General features: G+C 37.4%; 1 protein-coding gene across 1 annotated transcript; it reads right to left on the bottom strand.

The window, feature by feature from the left end:
• Positions 1-1213: 1213 nt before the first annotated feature.
• Positions 1214-18535, bottom strand: CHORDC1 (cysteine and histidine rich domain containing 1). Its single transcript, XM_027677459.1, has 11 exons — positions 18406-18535; positions 13677-13726; positions 11629-11685; positions 10995-11155; positions 10310-10410; positions 9304-9362; positions 8219-8289; positions 7886-7991; positions 6935-7054; positions 6220-6282; positions 1214-5678 (listed from the first exon to the last, which is right to left on the bottom strand). The coding sequence occupies exons 1-11, from the start codon at positions 18467-18469 to the stop codon at positions 5535-5537; spliced, it is 996 nt and encodes a 331-aa protein (XP_027533260.1). The 5' UTR covers positions 18470-18535; the 3' UTR covers positions 1214-5534.
• Between the last annotated feature and the right edge of the window lie 787 nt (positions 18536-19322).

Here is a 19322-nt window from a genome sequence, read left to right as displayed (position 1 = left end):
TTAAAACACATTTCAGAGAACAAAGTTCCTGTACTAAAAAAATTTCATAGATGGTTGTAAGGTAACAGCTCTGACTCCAGAGAGCTTTGAATGGTTTTTGTTGCAATGCAGCTTCCATTAAAATTTAAGAAGGAACTAATTTATGAAATACTTGTTTCCAGTAGGTAACCAAAATATCTTAATCAAGATGATGCTTCCTTCTAATGCACAAGCGCACTGTCTGCAAAAACACCTGATCCCTTTCTGGATAGCCAGAATCAGTCACCATAAAGGTCGATCAGTGAAGCTGAATAGACTGATCCATTTCACAAACATTAGGATTAAAGGTACCTGTTCCTACAGCCCCACCCTTCTTGCCTCACAGGACTAACTACAAACACACAGTGGTCATGTACAGTAATTCTGTCAGGAAAACAAAATGTTGAGAAGTTAACAGAAACATGGTAACTTTATGAACACGATTTGCAATCTGTGCTGTCAACACAGAAGGACCACAGAAGGACCACACACTGCCCACCCCTCCTCCTTACTGCTACCTCTCCAACACCTACCCTTCGTTTTGCACACAATCTCAAAGAAACTGAATTTGCTTGATGAACACTCATTTGTCACCGTAACCATGGATTAGCTTACAATGTCTGTGACGGCACCTTGGCTAAATCTGTTTAAAATACCTACCCAAACTTTGAGAAAACTTGAGTATTTATTACCACAGAAAATTTCAGGCCTCAAGAAGTCAACACTTCTCTACATAGTGGGAGTGCCAGAGGTTTTGACATGTATCTTCTCTCTTTTTCCAAGAAACCAGGAAAAAAAAAAAAGAGCAAAGACAGAATATCTTCAGCAACGTTAGAAACACTCAAACATTGTATTTGGAATTATTCCACTTTCACTAAGCTTGTGACAGCTCAAAATTCTTGGACTGAACTATTACCGTGAACGAGACAGGCCCCTACCCAAGTAGCCACACTTACTCAAATTTCTGCAAAACTCACGTTTCCTGACTGGCTGTTGCATTAGAAAGCAACAGGCAAAGAAAGAAACTATGGGGTGGGGAAAAACCCTTGGACATGCAGTTTCCCTCCTATACAGACTCACACGTGGAAAACGCCCACTTGCATTTTATTTCAACAACCACGTTGCAAATTCAAAGGGAAGTTAAGTTCTCTCCCATAACAAAAGAAGTCAGAAAAACACCCCAAATGCAACCAGCATGTAATAAGAATTTTATTGAATACATTTAGAAAAAAAATAGAGCATGAAGACATGAGATTAATTTCTGCATATAATTTCTATTAATGTGCAGAATCAGTCATGCAAAAAGTCACCTCCCTTCCTTCAAACGTAATTCAAGATTCTTATAATGGTAAAATTATTACCACATTAAAAGAGTGTTCCAGACACATAACTCATTACTTTAAAAAGGATCTCCCTCCTGAACAGAGATAAAATAATTTAGTAGCAAATTGGGAAAGACCAATGATTAGGAAGTACAGTATTTAATCAGTACTCATGCCATGTTTAAAGAATGCAAGCCAAAAATGCATCATTATGTAGAATACATAGTTGGTTTTTTTCCAAGGCAAAATTCCTAGTAAAACTAATTCCTAAACTACTGAAATGGTGACTTGATAATGTACAAGATCCAGAATACCATCCAATTGAAGATTTTTTGGTGAAGTTATATCAGTGCCACATATGACCTAAGAGTCAGAGTAGCTGAACAGCCCAGTGCTTAACAGTATATTAACATTAAACATAAATTCCAATTCCTGCAAGAAATATTTTTACAGATACAAGATCACAGAATCATAGAACTGTTAAGATTGGAAAAACCTCTAAGACCACCAACTCTCAAGGTAGCACCATCACCATGTTCACCACTAAACTCATGTCCTTAAATGCCATATCCACATGTTTTTCGAATAGCTCCAGGGATGGTGACTACATTGCTTCCCTGGGCAGCCTGTTCCAATGCTTGACAACCCTTTCCATGAAAAGTATTTTTCCTAATATCTAATCTAAACCTCCCCTGATGCAACTTGAGGCTGTTTCCCCTCATCCTATCAGTTGCTACCTGGGATGTAATGTTAGGTAGGAAAATGGGCTCATACATGAGGGATATGATTAAGATTCCTGTCACAAACTTGTACATCCATGCAATTTTTCATATTAAAAAGGGATTGTGAAGGTAAAGTTTTATATGCACCTGGACAGTCAGTTCTTTCACATGTAACATGCTGTGTACATGTGTAACATGTAAATCCATACTGAAACACAGCTTTTAAAGACTTGATAATTATAAAAATATAGCTAGACTGTATCAAGTTAATCAACTTGATAAATACAGCACAACTGAAAACGTAAAAAAAGGATAAATTTAACACCAAGTATTCCTGTTCATACTTGTTTGCCATTTAGTTTTATTATTATTAGGTGAAAGCCTACAATCAAAAATCACTTCACTTACTTTGCAAATCTTGCTTTTGAGAAAGTATCATGACTGGTTTAGTACACCACAGTTGGCTTCACCCTCTTTACACAATTTTAATAAAATTTACAGGCAAGACAATATTCCATCTAAGTGTCAGCTACCACTATTCATGTCAAGATGTCATTGCACAAAATACCAAGATCAGCCACTAGTGTGTTCAAGCCTATTGTGAGCAACTGCTCAAAACATCCAAATTCAGTGAAAACAGCTCTTGCAGCTTGATGATGGATGCAGACATATGGTTCTAAAAAACTGCTAAGAATTACTGCAGTTAAACAGACTTATGGCAGTCTAGACCATCTGAAAGTTTATCTTCTTATTCTGAAAAGCATCACAGGCCACAGAAAGCTAAGTAATTATTGTAAAACCTATACCTTCTTGCCTGATCAAAGCTGCTGGGGTTTTTACGGGTTATTTGTTTTCTTACTTTTTTAAACAGGTAAATTTTAAAAGTGGTTTTACTGCCACTGATGGGAAAAGTCATTATAAAACTTTTGAAGTATCTTGAGTTTTGCGCTGAACGTACGAACAACAGGAGAAGAGTAGAAGAAATGAATAAAAAGCAAAAGCAAAACTGAGGAACCATGTTTACAGGAGCTTTCTCCTACTTATGGCCAAGGTGACTCATCTACCAGCAGAATGTAGTTTGAAAGGGTGTAACAGTTACTGGGTCCCAAAGCCTGCAGTATTAACTGCTGATAGTCCATTCATCCACATTTCTCTCCATTTAGGGTTTAGTATACTAGGGCAGAACATGACTTATTTAAAAACAGAAATTCTATTTTCCCAAGGAATTCCATTTCCCCTGTAGTTTTTTAAAAACTACATGTAAACCTACTGCACGTAAGGATGAAAATAAAGTGAAAATATGTCTTCCACATTTTTTCAACATATTTAGGGTATTTATATACCCATATGGATAGACACGCTTGAACTTGCTTCTTAAATAAGAACTTTATCCTGGCATTTAAACACTACTTATTTTGTTTTCCAAGTTCAGAGTTCTGCACATACAAACACATATGGCATGCTAGTAGCTGCAGCTAACTAGAATTTTTCATCCACTCAAGTGATTGTTCTCAGTATTATACTAATAAGTGCTCCACTTGTTGGTTCAGAACACCTCAGGGAATAACTGTTTAATCTTCAGAGGATCACTTGGCAGGCACACATTTTTGTAAGCTTGTACCCTATCACTTCATGGTACCTGACATTTTCAAATTTATTAAAAGAAAACAAAAAAGAGGGGGGAAAAACCCATTAGCAGAGGTTAATAGAGTCTACTCAGCAGAACTTAGAGCTGGAATTTTTAATAGGGGCCCAAGAGAGTATGCAACCACACTCCTTTCAAGCAAATGTGGAAAAAGTATCTTGAAATGAAGGCAAAGAAGCACCAAAACAAATTTCATATATACATCACTGGTGTTACTTTCTTGGTGTTTGGGGATGGTTTCTTTGGTAATGTATTTCCTACTACTTTAATCATGAAGTAGGACTTCAAGTACTGTTAGAGACGGAACTCTGAGCTTAAGTCAAATTATACCCGTTGGAAAACAACAAGATTCTTAGAAATCCATATTTCACTTCAGAATACCTTTACTATGTCCTGTGTTTCTCTTGGTATTATGCCAAGTCTGCCAAGGTTGGTAGATGAGCATCCATGCATTTTAACAGTCCACAGGACTGCTTGTTTATATATATAAGATTTGGCACAGTAAATAATGGTATGACTTATATAGGAAAACGTTATTTTTATTTCAGCTGGAAGCCGAAATTAAGAAAATATTCCAAGCAGAAAGAGAAAGCAACATTACTGTATGTGTTGCTGTTTGGATAAAAATCTCATCTTTACAACTATCCTGTTTTCAGCCACATATCTTTATTGATGAAGAACTGAAAACAAAAATAAGGTCTTGATTTGTAATTACAGTCTGTTCAAGGAAATAATATTTTAAAAAATATTTTAATTCAAAGTTACAATTAAAATTTGAGACAGACATTTTAAAGCTTGTTGTTTCTCCTAAGATATATCCTGTAGATAAATGAAAGTCTTAGATTACCATACTCAAAGTTAAAGTCTACCTATATGGAAATAATTTTCTCAAGAAACCTACAGTGTGTCCTGGTTTTTCATACTACACATACCAACCTACTTTGAAGAAAGTGTTGAGATTTTGAAAATGTAGAATAGGACAGAATACACATTCTGAAGATCCTCAAACACATACAGCACTTTGGTAATTTTACAATAGTCTGCTGTTTGTGTACTCTTTACAGTTGAAATGCTAATTTATCCAGCCATTTCACTGTCCATTTGCTTTTATATTTAACCCTTCAAATAACAAAGGAGTAAAAAAAAAAAAATATCCCTTCTCACCAACTTTTTTTCATTTTAACCTGATCTCCTGCTTTTATACATGAAAGACAGCAAGAGTCAATAAGTACTGGAACCCTTAGCAAATATCATTTATTCCATCCCTCCATAGCCAACAGGCATTGAAACAAATGTTCATTTCAGAAGACAAAAGTGCAAGCCTATAAGTGTTATTTCATATTATGTAACCTTTTATTCTAGATGTAGAACTGTATGCTAACCAAACTCAGATTTTTGTATCCGCATTACTGTACGCTTCAGAACGAACAGTGTTGAATTTAACATGGGCTACTGAGTACATCAAGTCTAAACCGATCAGTTGAAAAGCTAACACACACACTGTGAACTGAGAACTGGGATAGTCAGTGGGATATCTACTGGGACAGTCAGTACATGGTAGGAAAGGTTACAAGCAAAGGGCAATAGCTCTTTTACTCTAAATTCCCATGGAGACACTTCATCTAGCATAAATATACTCACGGGAGCAAGAGGAGAAATAGCTATTACGCTTCAAGTTTACACCCCCATTTACTGTGCGTCAAAGTTCTTTGAAGAAGGGAACATATGATCTAGCATTTAAAAAAAAAATCTATATAAAAGTTAAATATTTGATTACAGTAGCAAGTCACCACTTCATAATGGGAAATATCTTGTCTCTTGGAATCGTTATTGATCCGAACTCTCTTGTTTTGGTTGTGTGTCAGATACTGGTAATTCAAGACTTGCCCATAACAGGGGCTCTGCTTTTCTCATAGTGAGCTCAATCTTTGTAGCTGTCATGTTCACATAACTCCTCTTTACATCAATTACCTAGAACAGAAAATATGTTTCACTCTTCAATTTAAGAAACAGACTGCTAGATAGCTGGGAATTAAGTTAGGGAGTACCTCATCACTAAATTTCAGTAGCACTTAGGTAGATGGAGATCCCTCTGGTATCTTGAAGAGTCAGCTCTTCCCCAATCCCAAGCTATGGAATGTTAATGGCACAATCACTTGTCCCCGCATATCTAACACTGGCTAACATATATGTAAGCACACAACTATACAGTGTCAAGGGTTTTTTGCAACACCATTACCATGGTATTGCAATCAGAAAGGACCTAGGAAGGTCACCTTCTGTGCCAGCATCAATTATGACGCCACACCTGGGGCATTACGTTCAGATTTAAATGTAATTACTGAATGACATGCAACTGAATTTCTTTCAATAAACAGAGTAATAAGGAAAGCCAAATCATTTTGATAGAGAAGAAGCTAAAGGCTTGTCTTTTGTCTTTTCTGTTTTGTTTTTTTGTGTGCGTGTGCTTTATTGTTTGTTTTTTTAATAGATAAATTATTGTTATACTTACTCCCCATAACTTCACACTGCGATGAAATTCCTTTTCTCCTTCAAATACAATATGCATATTTACCTTAACAGGAAAAACAACAGAAAATTAGAAAATTTTATCAGGTTAATAAAACATTTGACATCTCAAGCATGTTGAATCAAAATATACCATGTTAAGATTTGGATCTCACAATGATCAAAGTGATCAAACTGTCCCTCAGAAACTGAAGCAAGTATTTATTTTAACAGATTCTGATACATTAACATAGTCAATAGTGGTCACTGGTAGCTGTATAATTTTCTCCCAGTGCACGATTTACAAATCAGAGAAGCATTTTAACACCTGTTTAATATGAGTAGCTGTGAAACAGGATACAATGAAGAATGATATTAAATTACATTAAGTCAAATACAATTAAACTACTAATCCATAATTATTCACACATACAGTGATGCAAATCCATCACACTTGGGTTTTAATTGCAGAAGTAAAATTAAAAGGTTTTTTCATTTTTGGCATACTGTATTGCAGCTTTCAAAAAACCCACACGTTAAAATGCAAATGTCCAAACAGAAAGGGAAAAAAAGAGCAAGCTATATATACTTGAACAAACAAAAATGCCCAGAAAAAAAGCCGTTACTCAAAAAAGACTCTTGTGCTACCTCTGCCTTGAAAATAAAGTCTGAGCAGATTTTCCTATCTAAAAGTCGCTGATCTTAAGGTAGATCCTCACCATTGTGCTATTTGCTTCTACGTAGCTCAGATCAGGAACAGAGTTTTTAGCATACACAGAAATAGTCACTTCTCCTCCAGTCTGGTGCCAATCATGCCTGCATGGAACTACTTTCTTACCCTATATAAGGAAAAAGGTACAGAAAAAAAGACTTACCATTATATTCAGGAATATTTTTTAAAATATTAATCAGGAAAAAAGCCCAGTACTTTTTTAGTAGCCAATAAATATATCTTTTTAACCCTTGAATGGAAATATTTTTCATCTTGTAATTCTTCAGTTTGTTCCCAACATTGCAATAAAATACCTACAAACTAAACAGATGCTCTCTCTCTATTTGTTATACTAGTAGCCAAATCAAGACACTCAATTAGATGAAGACCAGAAAAATATTCAGATGTGTAAACAGAATCCAAATTAGATGGAAAGAGATGCTTCCATCCATGCCCCTCACCCATGGAACCTCACTGACCTTATCTGCCCTGCCATCCCTACCTAAACAACAACTAGATCCCTGAATGGAACTGGAAGTACAGTTATTTTACTCACAACACGTACAGTTGCTCTCTTCATGCTCTCTGGGAGAGGAAAGACATCTTAACAATCTTAAAAATAATACATATGGAATGTATTCTATATCGAATACTACACACTTACTTAACTAACAGAATGGAAAAGACTGCTGTTTTTTTCTGAGGTTGCCAAAAACTTTTACCATGAAATAGTAATACTACATGTCACTAAAAAGAAAGGTAGTAGCTATTACAAGTATACCTGTCCCACAGATTACTTTCTACTCCATTTCTCAGTTATCCTGCTGTCCATAATATTTCAGAGGTAGTAATTTGTAATAGCTCAACTACAGTAATAACTCAATCAAGCTACACACTACATTTCAGTATTCAAAATTCAGAACAGTCAGCTACAGAGAGCAATCTCAGTGCTTCTTACCGCATCCTTTTTAGTCCATACGTGTGCTCCTCTTGCACAGCCTTCTTGAGCTAAAAACGTATTGAAGTCAGAAGTTTTTCTTTTACAACAGCTCCAATACTTCATCCTTGAGAGTTTGCAAAGTAATTAATAAACAATATTTAGGACATTATTTACCATGAATACTTAAGACCTTTCCTTTGCATGATATTACTGTTAATTTAGTATACCTTCTTCAGGCACTGCCATTTTTGACTGAACAGGCAGTACAAAATAAATCAAGGCAACATCTACAAAGAAAGCACGAAGACATAACACACTAGTTAAAAAAACTGAAGTTAACTGAATACTAACCCTTCATGGAATATAGGTACACCAGAATGGTATATACATACTTCTTCTGTGCTGTGTGGTCCTTCGTATGTCTAGTAAAACAAGTAAGTTAAAGTGTGTTACTGTTATAGGATTTGGACCAAAGAAAAAAAACCAAGCCAACATACAACAGAAACACTGAACAAAGCACTACAAAGCTTTTCGGTAAATAATCTAGATCTAATTGCTTGTCCTAGATTTTCAAAGTAGCCATTTGACTTTTATTCACAGAAGGTTCCCTGGCACTGCTAGGAAGCTGTATTTCGTATTAGTGCAATAGCACTGACATCAGTGGGGACACCATCTATGCTCATAAAGGTCACTTTAGATCTCCAGAGATACCTATCTTAAAAATACTCTGAATATTCAGGGCAAACAAGAACTTAACTGGTAAATAAATTAAATTTATCATTCATAAAACACACAGATTCTCAAAATGACATAAAATAAACAACATACAACTTAGCCACAATATCAGATCAGTTCTTCCTAACCCAAAGACTGCTGTAAGTTCTCCTCCCACGAGATCTTCAGTAGATAATCCAAAATCTGTCAGGTGATCAGTGAAATACCTACTTAAACCCTACTGTCCCATTCTGTACAACACAAGGGTGTCAAGTGTAAAAAACTTTCACTTCAAATGACTATGTAATATAACAACTAATATTGGCGTTAAAGCGTTAAAACACTGACTTTTTGATTCTTCTGGCAGGAAGCATTAACTGATAAGATCTGTAGATGTTTCTACAGATCCTCCCAGACCCTCAAGCGTTATCAGTATGCTACCTCTCACTAACATCATATTTAACATTTTAAGTTGAAACACATTAGTACCATGGATTTGGCAAGTTTACTAATTAAAAGTTCGGGACAGGCTTAAAAAATGTTATCTTTGACTTACTGCAAACAACACGCATTTGTCCATACTGAAGCGTGTTATCAATGTGCACTTTTTAAACCCAATGGACCTTGTGCCTTTTCCAAATCAACTTGTAGAACACAAAAAAATAAAACTGGTCATTTAATAGTTTAGCAGTTTGGTTTAAAAGTAGAACTAAACCACTTACTTTTGAACAGCCTGCATTTTTACATGCTGTCCCAATCTTGATTTCATCACTATCTTCCTCTGTAAACAGAATATTACAGAAAATAGCAACTGAATTGTATAATCTACTCAACACTTTGCTTTTATTAAGAACTAAAATGAGCCAAGGAGCATATTAGAAAAAATACCTCTCTCAAGCTATTTTCTGCCTGGCCCTGAAGTCTGCCAGAGAGGTACAAAGAAACAGAAGTTATGCAAACATTCCAAAAGCAGTATTACCTATGCATATAATTCTAGGTTCTATACCTTTACACATTTTAAGTGGGGCAAAAAAAAATGATGAAGAGGATTATTACAATCACAGGGGAAGAAAACAATCATTCATCTCGTTTGGTTTTGTAAAATGAAGAACCTAAAAGTCTTCAACTACTGTCTATAAATACACGTAAGGAAATAATTGGGATACCATGGAGAAAAAAGAGCTACATTAGCTTGGCACAAGAACAAAAGAGCATAAAATAACCATTAACGTAGGTTGAAATTAGAAAGTTTTTCTTAAGTAGCAGTGTAGTTCTGGAACCAAATTCCAAACAAACTGTGGGCAGAAAAAGGAGGAAAAAGAGAAAAGGGAGAACCAACTAGTCTTCAGATGAATTTCACCAGTTTATGAAAGGCTTTATATGACACTGCGTTTGCAACAGTAGGAGTAAAGTTCATTTTTTGGAAACTCTGGCAGTCATCTATTCCGAAATGGATGTTCCCAGTATGTCTATTTTAACCAGGACATCTCAGAAAACACACAGTTCAAATAACATTAAGGACAACATACTGCTCCTGACATCTAACTCTCAGATCATTCATATTTAAATTTTGATCATCATTTCCTGGACTGGAAGCTATTTCCCACATTATTAAGAACTAGAACATAATTACATGAAACTATCACTTCAGGAACAACATAAAACAGCATTTCCTTTATTTGTGTGACAATTAGCATCATATACCTCTTAAACTCCCTCTATCCTTACCTTTTTTCCCTTCATTTTCTGATGACAGTTTCAGTTTATCAAGAGCTTGCTTCAAGGAAGCTGACACTTTCAGCTGCAAATTTGTCATTGGTTCATCTGGGCTAAAAAAAAGGCCATGTATTTATGTCAGCTTCATGGAAAAAGAATTTGCAAAAGACAAAGTAGTAACTTTTAATCTCACTACAAGGCTCTCCCTTTCATACCTCCCTTACAACAACAAACAAACATAATTTGTAAATACCAATCCTTACTGTTTATGGAAAAACAGACTAGAAATTTAGAAGGCAGTCTTGGCTTTCATCAGGAAATCCTAAATACTCTACAATAATGGAAATAAATCAGACATATTAAGGAATCTAAATACAAGCACCCTAAAATTATTTTTATGACTGTTTAAACCACTAAACACAACTACCAGTGACATTCTAAGCTATGAGGCTATAGACTTCAATTTTTGATTCCTGTGGAGATAAGCAGAGAGATCCAGTACTTCCTTGTCATAATCAGAACTCTTCTATCTCATTTTGAAGTCTGAGATAACATCATCACTGCTACCACACAAGCTATTTTAAGGTTAATTTGGGGATTTTTACACTATATGAAACGTGCAACACTCTTTAACCAAGCGAGCTTTAACTTGCCCAACTAACCACAAATTTGGAAAACTTAGTTTCATACACTGTACCTCGGCCTTTTAATTGTTTCCAATGGTTTTGGTGCCTGAATTATGTGTTCTTGAAATCTGGGTTTCAGTTCAGATAGCTCCTTCCGTTCAGAGGTAGTTTTGACTTCCGGTTTAACAGGTTCAGGAGGTTTCTCACTGTTATGGAGACCCTTTGTACAGCCCTATTGTGGAAAGTATATGTTTATGCAGATGCAGTGTAGTTTGTGTGCACAATTAAAAATTAATGAAAACTGCAACAAGTTTTCTTGACTTATTTCTTCAGCTCCTTCTTCTCCTCTAGCCCACTCTAAACATTAGCTGTGGGATTTCCTTTGCAGTCAAAGTGGAAAATATCCTCATTTGGACACAAGTTAAAAGAAAAATGCATACTTTCTGTAATCAAGCAAAGCAGCAAACAATACTGACCCTCCTTCATTATTGGCAAGTAGTTCTATTAAAACCTATTTAGATAATTATAACCATTAAAGCTTGAAAATGAGACGACTTCAGCATTACCTTAAAAAATCAGTGCATGTAAGAGTTTAGACAGTTTTAACAAAAGTAGGCAAATTTGAAACATGTAAGCACATGTACCGTTTAATATTAATCACCGTCATTTGACATATACAAATTGTAAATAATCATGAGTACATACCACAATGCTTAAGAAGTCAGAAAAGTCTGTTGTTCTTCTCTTACAACATGACCAACCCTATAAACATTTTGGAATAAAAACAAAACAAGCATGACTACCATACTTGACAACAGCTTATAAAAAGAAAAATATTAATTATATTACTTTACAAGATATGGCACATCACGACTAGAGATTATTTTTTTCCCTTCAATGGACAATATTATCTGCATTTTTAAAAGCCAGAAAAGTCTGTTACAGCTGGAACTTCTAGTTCACTTGTGTTGCCTTAATCAAGTTCAGTAAACATGAGGCAACATTTCCATGACAAGTTAGGTGCCAACTCTGTACAACAGAAAACAGAAACGTTACTTATCTCATAAAGTAACACGTAAGCAAACAAATACTATAACTGAGACTAGGCTCACCTGTGGCACAAGTAAAGGCCCTCTTCCTAAAATGACAGGGATTTTTTTCTTTCCTTGAGCCCTAGTCAAATCTTTCAATTGCTTATTTTCCAACAAAGCTGGATATGTGCATTGCACTGTCATCTAACTACATCAATCAAGAGCACTTTTTATTATGTAAACCAGAAATCCAATTTTAGAGAAAATTGTCTTGCCACTGTGAATAATGTATCTTAGAACTCGAAGAACCTTATTAAGGGCAACAGTTTGACTAATGCACCACCACTTTGAAAGCTTAAGTGGTATGGCATGATGGGTTTCAGGTAGGTGGTTCTAAAATATCCTCAAAATATTAACCATTTCCACAGTCGAGGAGACAGAAGGTTCACCTTGCCCTCTTAGATTATCTAGAATTCATAGCAGGAGGAAAAATGCTCATGTGAAATTATGATGAATTTTTAATCAGGACAAGAAATAGGATAAGGAGAAGGGGGAAAGTGTTTTATAAACAGCGCGTCTGTAAGAGACAGAGGGAGTAAACGTAAGCTTTTGAGGCAACTGTATAATTTCTGTCTTTATAATTATGTAGAACATTTACGTACTGTGCTATGAGCACAACTATAATTTTATAAAAAGAAATTGCCATAGCCTAAGTAATTGGATCATATTTAATCTCAAAGCATTTGTCCCAATTTGCCAGTGACACACAATGGCCAATTCCGCAGTCATGTATTGCAATATAAGCAATAGCTCGCAGAAAACACACTGCCCAGCATATATGCAGAAGCTTTCACGAGGCCAAAAGACATCACATTGTGGACTGAGATGCACTGCCAGTAGAAGCAGTTCCTAAATACCAAGAAAAAAACCCCTTGCTCCAAAGCTCAGTTAAACAGCAGTTCAGTGTTCCAAGAAAGGTCACTTAGGCTACCTCTGTACTAATACAGTAAGAAGTGCCAGGCTCCATTTCTGGACACCAGATTTCTGACTATACACAATTAAATTCTTAGAATGATTTCCAGTACTGTTTTGGAAGTTGTGTCTCACTTTGGATGCAATCAGTAGATCCTGAAGTAGGAAAACAGTTTAGCACAAAACCAAATATGGGCTGTCCAGCTGGCCTAAGCGCTGGAGACCAGTCACAGGTACATTCACCATTGAAGAGGTAGCCCAAGAACCCTGGACAGCTGCATCAGAGGCATGGGTAACCAGTCTCAACCAACATTCTCATCTGGCTGATTAAATGAACACGACGGTTTTTTTAAGGTAGACAAATGTCATACACACATTAGAGCTTTAGCCACATTAGACCACAAGCAGCTGGTCTGAATTCCAAGCAGGTTAATTAACTGCGAGTCTGACACTTCTCAATGGCTCCACAGACCTATTCAGAGGACCTAATTAAACTGTTAGAGACCTAAACTTAATCAACAGAAAACATGTCATACAGACTTGCATGACATTTAGACCACATGAGTAGAGTTTTTAATTTCTTCTTCAGGGTTAAGTGTGCTTTCCCAACTTCATGGGGTTGCTCAAACATGATAAGCTGAACATCAGTTTCTCAACACAGAAAGATCTGGAGTTAAAAAGGAAAAGCAGCACACTGTTTTACACATACAGAAATAAAGATAACACTTAAAAGGACAGTTACATACTTACTTTGAGAGCATCATGAAAGACTGGCACACCTGGATGGTAGGTGCATGAATCTAGAAGAAAAAGACTATTATTAATATTCAGGCATACTAAGAATCTCTATTCATCTGATCACAAACCCAGTAAAAATTTCACACTTGTAATTCGTATATGTTATCAGCTGTCCAATTTCCCCAAGTGCACAAAATTACTAAGGAAACTTAGACTCCAGAGAACAAGTTTTCTGGGTGCATGAAGTAAACCTAAACAATCAGGACTTTGTTTCTTCTGTATTATACATCACCAACTAGAAAGCAGGCATCTAAGACAAACTTACTTCCCTGTGGAGCAAGAAAACTTTCTATGGACCACCCCTGGTCTTCACCAAAAATCAGTCTTTACGGGTTATTCAGCAGAAGTAAAAAGGTGACCTTATGGCCACCCAACAGACAGAAGATACTGGTTTACAGCATCGAATACATCTACTTGCACCTGGTAAGAGCTTTCTATGTAGAAGCACTCTGTCAAAAATTCTCTTTGAACACAAATCTCAAGTTCATGATTTCATCCATGATGATTAGCTTTTTTTTTTTTCTTTTTTCAATGTTTCTAGTACCCTAGGTCACCTAAGGACTTAAACCCAAAGGTTAGCCTTCCACGTACACAATTTTGACACATCCATACTATTAATTATTAATGGATTCTGTACAAACACTACACTGAAACACAACCTTCATTAATGAAAGTGTTGATCTTCATAGATGTTTATCAACATTACACAGCTGTTCCTTTTTACTTATGTATTCCTTTCAGGTGTAATATAATTGCTCTGATCATATAACTTCTCTTTGACATTTATTGCATGCATAGTATTTTATTGACCTGACTCTAAAAGCAATGGGAAACACTAGCTATCTTCTAGCCCTTAAACCAAAATGTTTTGTATTTGTTAGAAACAGCTAAAATTAAAAGTGAAACAAACAATTTTATGATAAGCCTCCAATAAAGTACCAGAGTGAAAAATATCGCAATTGCACATAGTAGGAAGCAAAAGAGAAAATTGATAAATAACTTTATTAATTATCAGCCTGCAGATACTAAAAAGGAAAAACAAAAAAAAACCCAAACTTTATTGTTTTTATCTTTTTTATAAATATGTAGATTTTAAAGCAATCTTGTTTAGTATAATTTTCTTTGATTTTATATTCAGTGCCTAAGTCTAAGGCAGTAATACTGTCTGACAGATAGCAGTTCCCACCTTAACTCAAAAGGCACATACTTTGGACATCAGTCCTTCAGTCAGACTTACAAATATATCCATGAACTTTTATCAATTCCTTCAGCTTCAGGGTGAAAAGCTAATGCTGGTAAACCTCACATGAAAATTTAAAAAAATGTGGTTATTTTGTATAAAGAGCGCTATTCTTTTCCAAAAGTATGACAGTATGTCATCAGAAACATCATGAGAGTAAAAATGAGCTCTGTTTGTAGCAAAGATTATTTCTGATTTAGAAGACTTAAATGACTATTTCCAATTCCTCACAAGCATGTGGGTTTCAATGACAGAGTTGTTGTTAATCACTTGCAACTGTTTTAGACACTAAAACCATTTTATGGTCGATTAACTCAGAGACAGCTCTTCTCCAGCTCACAAGTCCGATGCAGACAAGTGTCTGTTTGTCCATATGACCAATGCCAATCCTTCTTCCTTCCTCCCTGGAGCCTGCTCTGCAGGAGGTACATCATGGAGTAAATGACAGCCCCCTTGGCTGCTACCTCATGAGGGCCAGGCATGCTCCACAACAGAAGATGCCAAGACAAGGAGCTCTGCAATGCCTCACACAAAGGCACTGGGATTTTTCCACTAAGCATTCTGACCATTCTCCGTCCTAGAGGGAGTAATACAGTAACTGAATAACAGTAAAACATCAACTCATTTTCACTCATAGTGAGTCCAACAACTCTTATCTAAGTGAAGTTTACATTCATAGAAGGATCCCTAGACTAGGTGGGGAAAACTGGAAAATTAGGATATACATTGATGATCACCCACACAGTTAAAAGCATGTTCTATTTTACATTTTTCACTGAAAAAAAATAAATCAAGTTGCCTCTCCACTGTTATTAATAACTTTCCTTAACCAGGAGAAACAAAACTATTTCAAAGCAAGCCATTTTCTCTCACCTTCAGATAATTTTTGGACACCCGAGTACCACAGTTTTTCAGGTTTTTGTTGTTGCTGGTATGGGGCTTTTTTAATACTGATTTCATACGCAAACTGATCTCACTGTGCAAGCACTGCAATCATCTTACCACTACATTCTTGCTTATTTCTTTAAGCACTTTATTAGTCCTTTTATTAAATGTCAAAGTAGAAATTTGTATGGGTCACACAAACTTAAGAGGTATTTACAATAAAAGCCTGTTGAATTCTTGAGGATGAAATGATGTATCTGTCTACACACAGCTTGCAAAGAGTATGTGCTTCTGGTCTGGCAATGGACCAAATTAAACTGCATTAAGAAAAATCAAAATTACAGCCTATACCAAAAAAAGTTACACTGCAGTGAAGAAATTGAGTCAAACACATGTGACATGTACAATTTCAGTCTGGTTTTGCATACCATCTTCAACTGTCATAAAGCAGCATTGCTTTCAAACCTATGCCAAAGTGTGCATGTATTACCTCATACCACTGTTTTAATGCCAAAATATGATCTGCCCTTGAAACAGATTAAAAATGTTCATATGGTCATTCAAAGGTTAAAAAAATAAATTAAAACCTACTACCTCTTTTGAAGTTAGAGCATAACTTCTATGTCAGATACTGTGCAAGTCTTTTACTACTAGTTAATCCATACTGCTAATGTATCTAAAACACATATGAAATTTGTACCTTGCTAGGCACGCCACAGACAAATTCATAATTGTGTGCTCAGTCACAATTGCACAGACATACCTTCAATCCTTTCCCTCAGGCTGTTTTTTCTGCCTCTCTTTAAAAGGCATACAGTCCTTCATGTCAGCCCGTTGCCACTTGCTCACTTTTTGGCAACAATGAGAGTTTCTACAGAGAATACGTCAATGTATTATTTCAGCCATCAGGTTCTGAAGAGAAGATTAATGGCCTCTTACATCAATCATCACTAAGGGAATGTCTATACTACAGGTTGAATATTGACATAACCCCCTGAAAGATCCAAAACAGCTCTGGGGCCTTCTGGACCCACAGTTTCTACCTATTCACTTAAGAAAACTTCCTAATAATATTTTTTTTTCTAAACATGTCAATGCAAAACTCATTAAAGGGATTTGTATTTTGGTTTGACACATGTACTAGCTTTGAACCCCACAAAACTTTAAAGGTAAAGCCAAACACAGTTCTGAAATAAAACCAAACATTTGAACTTGACTGCATTACACAGTTAAATGTGGATTTAGATGTCTAAGTAGCTATCATCCCATTGACCTTGGTGCAGTTTAGGGATGACAGAAGTTATAATCACTCTACTGCTACAGAAAACATAAAGCTTGGTTTTCTGAAGTGATCTGTGAATAACTATGTTTACCTTTAGAATTGCTTAGTCTAGGACACTGTAACTGTTCTAGTCACTTATCAAAACAAACTTCATCTCAAGAAATTGTTTTCCCCAATCCAAGCACCCCAGTTAGCACTTGATCACAAACACAAGAATACGTCATAACAAACTGTTCTTTTTACAGCGAGTGCATGTGATGAAGCCCCAACAAGATTTTTTTATTATAAATACCCCTATCTGCTTTGTCTTTTAGGGCAACGGGTGTAGGGATGGTGGTGGAAGAGATTACTAAATGAAGCATTCCATAACTGTGCCTGCTTTTGTTGTTACTAACATTAGCAAGTCCTGCTCAGTATGCTGCCCTACTCTTTGGAAATACTTAGCTAAGAAAAATAAACACACTTTATTGAGGGTTCTTGATTATGGAAAATGCACAGTCTAGAACAAGTTAGCCTACTTCTAATCCTGTTGATCACTAAAAATTAAACTAATGCAAAGAGGGCATTCTAGAAATTCAGCCAACAGAGTTATTTTACAAATCAGGTTAGGGCAAGCCTACTGAAAACTCAGATCACCCTTCTGCAGCCTCTGCGGAATTATGAAACGTCAAATGACTGAGCGGTAAAGATGTTTCACCAGGTACTGCATTCCCAGTATACACAAGGGAAGCACCTCAGGCGCTCAAGGCACTTGGCAAAGCAGACACATGTGTCATTAAGATACATATTAAGATACATTTAATTACCTGCTGCAAGTCCACACATTAGAACTAAAAATAATAATAATAAAAAAAATAATAAAAAAGCCACTGGTAGCTGCTATGCATACAACACTCACAGAGGTCCTCAGCAGAAAAGCCTCTGTTGCTCAGGGCCTCCAGCTTTTCCCTTTAGACAATATGACAGCGATGTACAGAGCCGGGCCAGCCCCGACCCCAGAAGCGGCAGCAAGCCCCACATGACAACACGAGCGTGCCCAGGCGGCGGGGGCGGAGGGACGCGCACCCCGCCGGCCGCGGCTCTCCCTGCCCTGCCCTGCCCCGCGGGCGCGGTGACAGCCCCGCACCGCCACGGCGCTCCTGCCGCCGACCAGGACACTGAGCACGGCGGGCACCGCTCGGACCCGCCCGCAGACCCCTCCGAGAGGCCGCCCCTCGCACCCCCGCGCTGAGCGAATGTCAGCGAGGGAGGCGCCCCGCGCCCCCCGCTCTCACCCTCCGTGTTGCTCTCGGGGTCGAAGCGCTGCCCGCAGCCCCGGTTGTAGCAGAGCAGTGACATGGCGGCAGCGCTGCCCCGCAGCTCGGGAGCGCGGAGCCCGGTGGAGCGCCGGACGGAAGGAAGGAAGCCGGACGGCAGCGCCGGGGGCGGGGCGGCTCCCTCGGAGGAAAGAGCCGGCCGGAGCCTTCCGGAATCTTCACGAAGCTTCGGGGGAAGCAGGGGGCGGGCGGGCACGGCTGCGCAGGCGCTGTTGCCGGAACCCCCGGGCCCGCTGGCCCAGTAGCTGAGCCTGGGACCGGGGTTGCTTGGGCTGAGCTGGTGCGGGGGTGCTCGGCCTCGGGCTTTTTCTTTTTCTTTAGGAAATGACGAATGCTTACTTCTTAAATGCCTATGATGCGTGTGAGGTTGATTTAAAATACATACTTGTGTGTGTGTGTGTGTATTGAATGATTGCCTCATTTGCACAGAAGCAGAGAGTAGTCAGAAAGTACTATGAAAAATACTATTTTATGTTCTCTTAATTCCCTGAAAGTTAGCCAAAGTCTCCCTGGGTGCTGCTGACCAATTTATGTATTCTCTATAATGTGCTAGCTTACCTGGAGTATTAAAATAGGTTGTTTATCAAAACAGTGAATGGTTTGGGCTGGAAGAGAGCTTAAAGATCATCTAGTTCCAATGCCGTGCTATGGGGAGGGACACCTGCCACTTGACCGGGTTGCTCAGAGCACCATCCAGCCTGGCCTTAAACACTTCCAGGGATGGAACATCCACAGCTTCTCTGGACAACCTGTTCCATTGCCTCACCACCCTTACAGTAAAAATTTTTTTTCCTGATATGGAATCTAAACCTTTCAGTTTGAAGCCCTTCCCCCTTGTCCTGTCACTATGTGCTCTTGTGCATAGAATAATTGTA

The sequence above is a fragment of the Neopelma chrysocephalum genome, unplaced genomic scaffold (genome assembly GCF_003984885.1).
Source record: "Neopelma chrysocephalum unplaced genomic scaffold, ASM398488v2 Primary Assembly neopelma1_43, whole genome shotgun sequence".
Classification (NCBI taxonomy): Eukaryota; Metazoa; Chordata; class Aves; order Passeriformes; family Pipridae; genus Neopelma; species Neopelma chrysocephalum.
Note: the sequence above shows the minus strand (reverse complement) of the source record. Positions and strands in the feature narration are given on the sequence as shown.